This window comes from Nicotiana attenuata, unplaced genomic scaffold (assembly GCF_001879085.1).
Source record: "Nicotiana attenuata strain UT unplaced genomic scaffold, NIATTr2, whole genome shotgun sequence".
Classification (NCBI taxonomy): Eukaryota; Viridiplantae; Streptophyta; class Magnoliopsida; order Solanales; family Solanaceae; genus Nicotiana; species Nicotiana attenuata.
This window is the reverse complement of record NW_017673071.1, coordinates 131,193-137,364: the sequence shown is the minus strand read 5'-3', so window position 1 is coordinate 137,364 and position 6,172 is coordinate 131,193. Positions and strand designations below refer to the sequence as shown.

General features: G+C 34.6%; 1 protein-coding gene across 1 annotated transcript in view; it reads left to right on the top strand.

Annotated features, from left to right (window-relative positions):
• Positions 1 to 1,878: 1,878 nt before the first annotated feature.
• Positions 1,879 to 6,172, top strand: part of LOC109215361 (probable WRKY transcription factor 53) — a 22,648-nt gene continuing 18,354 nt past the window's right edge. Inside the window, exons 1-2 of the mRNA XM_019379410.1 lie at positions 1,879 to 3,044; positions 4,137 to 4,267. Of these exons, the coding sequence (XP_019234955.1) occupies positions 2,713 to 3,044; positions 4,137 to 4,267 (463 nt within the window). The 5' untranslated portion in view covers positions 1,879 to 2,712. The remainder of the gene's footprint in view (positions 3,045 to 4,136; positions 4,268 to 6,172) is intronic.

Here is a 6,172-nt window from a genome sequence, read left to right as displayed (position 1 = left end):
ACATTTCGCTTATCGATAGTCAAACTATGTAAAATTTGACCAATACTATTGAATATTTTTTATCATATTAACATGAGAAAAATTATAACTTATATTCCCTCCGTTCCAATTTATGTTAACCTGTTTGACTGGGCACGGTTTTTTGAATTTTGTCATCATCAAAAAGGGGGAGATTGTTAGATCTAATTTTAATGATGCAAATAATATATCTGTGCAGGAAATCAATCAGAGAAGATCAAGGAATCAAGGAGCTACTACAAGATTGCTGAAGTCAATCTCGATGCTTAACGAAAGAAATCAATTAGCAAAGATTACAAATCAATAAGCAATGATCATGGACAACTGCGATGGAAAGAATCTCTAAACTTAAGGCAAAAATCAAGGCTAGCACATTCAATCCGGATTCTGAAAGAAGATTAGCTGAGCTGCCAATTGTGAAAGGACCAACAATCAAGGAGTAAACCCTCATCATCAACATCTGTAGAAGGAAAGCGATCAATTGCGATCAATCTCCTCTCATCAAGGAAGAGCAATGGCTAGCAATCTTATTCTTGGAAAGAATCAATATCTTTCCAAGGATCAAATCTCTTGGGTTGTCAAAACTCGTCAGCAAGAGGACTTCACCAAAGTATTTATACTCAGCATCCAGCCTTAGACATATATACTTTGATCAAACCAAAAATCCTTTCTTTATTCTACTGCAAACAAACATTGTAGTTCTTTGAGACCTGCTGTGTAACAAGTTAGAGAAAGAGGAGAGTATAACACTAGTGAGGCATTGTATCAAAAGAGACGAGTGTTATAGGAACTAAGCTATCACGTCATTTCCATTGTACTAGAAGAAACGCATTTACTAAAGAGAAACTCCCTTGCAACCCAAGGGGACTGGACTAGGATTCACATTGAAAACCAGTATAAAATTTCGATGTCTTTAATTCCTGCACTTACTTTCTGCGTTTTATATTCTGCTATTATAACTGTTATGTTATTGCATCCAGTCGACTAATTGAAAAACCAGTCAACTAAGAGAGATTAAGATTAAAAATATACAATTCACCCCCCTCCCCCCCCCCTCTTTTGTACTTTCAAAAAAGGGATTCAGAGTATGTTGTTGTTATAAAAGATTCTCATTAGGGGTAGAATTGAAAGCTTAAGCTAAATTATTTCCAAATTTTAGAAAGAGGTCATTCTTTTTGGAACAGATCAACAAAGAAATAGGTTCACATAAACTTTAACAGAGGGAGTAGTACTTTTCGTATAGTTTTTGAACACCTAAAGTTTAATTTTTGAAATATTGAATTGAACTAATCAATTTAGCTTCAAAGTTTAGCCAAATTGACTCTCGATAAGCAAAATGTGCCATCTAATATGAAAAAGAGGGAGTAAAAATTTAGCTCCTAAAGGTCATGACAAGGCTATTTTTCCTACTAAAATAAAGTAGCTTAATCCCTAAGGCATTTCCAACCATATGCATAGTCGAAGAAAGGTGATCAAATAGACTTTAAATTAATTTGTATTCGAATTAATTTAAAATTAAAAATCTTACAGTAATTAACTACTCAATATATTAATAATTTTATGGATATTTCAATCATTTTAATAGAGTCAACGCGTTTTTATTAAACACATCAATTATTTATTTTCAACTTAAGCACTTCTATCTATACACATAACTAATCGTCCACAAAACCAGCTCATCACATAAAAAAGTATTTTTCAACATTTGGTATTAAAAAACTATTTAAAGTAAGCTAACTCAATCGGGTCTAATCTCACCAATAGAAGGAAAGGACGCGGAATGAGAGATGTTGAATTGGTCAGCATTTAATATTTTGAATTGGTCAAATTTTCTGTCTACATGCCTTCTTGTTCACTTCTCATGATTTACACTCTAAAGTCTTCCTTTTTAGATTCAAGTTTCTCATAAACAGTTTCTTCTTCTCACACTAATCTCCTACAAAAGCTCTTACAAAATCCATCATTTCATGCACCCAACTTCTCCGAACATTCCGGTGCACAAAACAGCCAGCATTCATGTAAAGTTCGGAAAAGGACCGCATTTCAAAGAGTGTGATATAAACAACCTACCCTAATACAAGCATTAGTAACTGCTTCCACGACTCCATCAAATTTAAGAAATCTTCTTAAGCTTCTGATCCAATTAAAAGGCGAAGTTTTTCTTTTTCCATATACATTTAAGGAACCCTAGAACCTGAGTTAAACTAGCTACATTCCACTCTCTTCATCATTCCGAGATTGTGCTCGTTTTCGCCGGTAATTTGCTTATCAATGACATTCTACTCATAAGTAAAATTCCATTGTTCTAATTGCTACATTCTTGTGGGAAACAACCTCTCTCTACCTCCAATAAGGTAGGGCTATGATTTGCGTACACCCCATCCTCCTCATACTCCACTTGTAAAATTTTACTGGGTATGTTATTACTGTTAAGACTTTATGCAAATAAGAAGATCAAAGTGCCACGCCAACCGAAAGAGTTAAGCTGCTAGGCTTCACAGTAGTACCTCCCTTTTTATCTTTATGAAAAGGACTTAAGTAGCTAAGTTTTCAAAGGTGATCGAATACCCCTGTCCTTTATAGTATAGTCGTAAAGGGCTTCTTAGAAAAGTCAGGAAGAAGTTCGAACTACCGATCGACCACTATCTCATAGGCATTCTGGTGGTAAAACTGGTCCAATTCTTTCTTTTTAAAATGGACTTTTCTATCAACCCGGAATACAACTCACTCATCAATGGGCTAACTCAAGGCATGGAACACACTAAGCAACTTAGAGCTTACTTGAGTTCTGTAGCTTCCACTTCTGAAACAACTCAAGAGGTTCTTTTGCAGAAGATTCATTCTTCTTATGAGCAATCTCTGTTAATTCTCAAATGGAGTGGCTCAACATCCCAATCCTCACTGCCTCTACCATCAACAATTGGTACAATTGAATCTCCGGTTTTTGCCGATGGAAGTCCTACGAGTTATGACATGAAAAGGAGTTTCATACATCATCCGGAGCTCATAGATAATTCAAAAAGGAGGTAAATATAATATATATTTTATATATGACACTTTATCTTTTGTTATGTTTAAAAAATAACGACACATTTTTTATTAAATACTCTCTCTGTTCCAATTTATGTGAACCTGTTTGACTGAGCACGGAGTTTAAGAAAAAATGAAAACTTTTGGAATTTGTGGTCTTAAACAACTCAAAAAGGGGTCCACACTATTTGTGTGGTTATAAAAGCTTCTTACTGAGGGTAGAATTGAGAATTTAAGCTAAATTGTTTCCAAATTTAGAAAGGATTCATTCTTTTTGGAACGTACCAAAAAAGAAATAGATTCACATAAACCGGAACAGACGGAGTAATTCTTTAATATAAGCTTCTCATTTTATCCTCAGAGGTCGTTTGTGGTTGTTACCTTTGTTTTTCGCAGAAATAATACATATGTAACAACAACAACAACAACAACAGCCCAGTATAATCCCATTAGTGGGGTTTGGGGAGGGTAGTGTGTACGCAGATTTTACCCCTACCCTGGGGTAGAAATGTTGTTTCCGATAGACCCTCGGCATCCCTCCCTCCAAGAACTGCCCATCTTGCTCTTGGGGTGACTCAAACTCACAACCACTTTGTTGGAAGTGGAGGGTGCTCACCACTAGAGCAACCCCCTATGATTGATTTTGTATGGGATAAAATGTGGAATAAGAATGTGGATATTAATAATACATGGATTAAAAGCACTAATGACAAAATTAATCCTCGAGATAGTAAACAAACTTTTTATTTTGTTTAAATTGTAAGCATATGCTTTAAATTATACCATATTGTAAATTAAATTGCAATATATTGTAAGCATGCTTTAATCTCTACATTGCAAGTCTCACGTTACCAATCTATGTATAACTTGTCTATGAACAAAAGGACTCCTTAATGACATGCTTTTGTCGCACTGGAAATTTTTACTATATTTTTAAAACCACAAGTCTCAAGGGTGCTTTTGCTTTGTGCCAAAAGTGCTTTCTTTCTTAAATATCATATCTAGTTGAACACTGCTATATAAAATGAAATAGAAAAAGTATTAATCTATTCATCTAGGTAAACTGACGTGGTTCTTGATGGGTGTAGCAAAAAATCAGAGCCCTTATGGACTGAAAAAGTCAGAGTCAGCGCAGAGAGCGGATCTGAAGGTCCTATTGATGATGAATATAGCCGGAGAAAGTACGGACAAAAAGATATTTTGGAGCTAAATATCCAAGGTAATAAGACAATTTCAATACCCTGAATAAAAAACTATAGGTTGTACAATCCTTTATATCTTTTCGGCTATATTAAAGTTCATTTAATTTCAATATTCCACTAAATAAATTTACATTTTAAACAAATTAAGGGTTCTGCAAATATTACATATATATCCTTAAAGTGGAACTTTTCATGTTCTAAATATTATATGCACTAACAATATTAATCATGCCTATCTACTTTTACAACAACAACAACAACAAATTCGTTTTCCTACAAATAGGGTATGGGGAGGGTAATGTGTACACAGACCTTATTTATACCTTGTGAAGGTAGAGAGACAGTTTCCAGTAGACCCTCGGCTAAATAAAATGCTTATCTACTTTTCAACTTTTAAATATCAAATTCGGATGCTCTTTTGGTCATTCTGCTTTACAAGTAATACTGTTTGATCAAAAAGTGTTAAGCTTTTTATTAAACTAATTAATGAGGAAATAAAGGGAGAATCCTAGTTACATATAATAAATTCTAGATGAAAAACTTAGACAGATCTGTAGGATGAGATCGTGTTTAAGAGTAATAAAGATCAGATACGCATTCAATGAGTGTCAATGAATGTTATAATAAGAACATGCAATAAATGTAGATAATGGCAATAAATATAATAAAGAGGAATTTATCACCCAAATGTTAGTTGGTTTGGGTGATTCTTCTTCCTGACAGCTGTTAGTAGACTGTATTTGTAAAATAATTTTGGAAATATAAATGAATATAAACAGAAATGAACATAAACAGAAATGACATAAAACCAATTCGAGCCCACTGAATTCATAGTGTTTCCTTAAGCAATTTAATCCCCTCCTAGTACCCAAGGTTATGGATTATTTCCTCCCAGGATAGAACGAATTACACACTGGTGTAGTGGTACTTCAAACCCCAGTGTTTCAGCGAACACAAAGTTCGGTAGCAAATCACACTTACTTTTTACTTTGTTTGATGCTAAAAGTATGCAGAAGAAGGAGAGAAAACTCAGAAAATCGTAGTGAAATTCTGAGCAGAATAGTGTTGTATTTATAGCCAAAGTTGGGCTGAAATCTGAAGAGGTGCAACTCTTCAGAATGGCTGTTTATGCAAAACACCCACAGCATAAATGCCATTACATAAATGGCCATTTACTCAACAATAAAGAGGGAAAATAAAGAGGGAAAATTGAAGAGGGTAGTTACTTTTCTGTTACCAAAACAGAAAAACGGATTGGATTTAATATTAATATTTAATATTAATATTCTGTTAATAAAACAAATATTTAATAATATTTCTGTTAATATTTTACTATTAACAAATAAATTTGGTCCAAAAAGTTAATCAATCAATCGATCATTTGACCAAATCCGAATCCGAATCCGAATCCGAAACCGAAGCCGAAGCCGAAGCCGAAGCCGAAGCCGAAGCCGAGCCGAGCGAGCGACGACGACGACGGCGCGAGGCTTGCCTTCTTCTCAACTCTTTAAGAGCTAGAAGAAGAGCAATTGCTTATATACCCATAAAAAACCCTCTTCCTCTTCCAATATGGGACAATGCCCATTTGCCAAGGGGGGGAACTTAAAATTTCACTCAAAAATTTCATTTCCCTCCATTTCCCATTCACCCTCTTTTAAGTATTTAACATATTAATTAAATACATCCAAAACCCAACAATCCCCCACATGAATGGGGAATGGCTATATCACGGAAGTATGCATGAAAAACTGTGTGATTCGCAAGTAAGGTTTAATTGCATCTGGATAAGTAGGTTTCCTTTTGAACTTTCCGTAGTGAACTTATGTCGGATATACTCGATCAATCAGTAGATTTGATATCTTTGAACCGTTGAACTTTAGTGTATACCTAGACAACCATAAGTCACACAACCAACCCTTAAC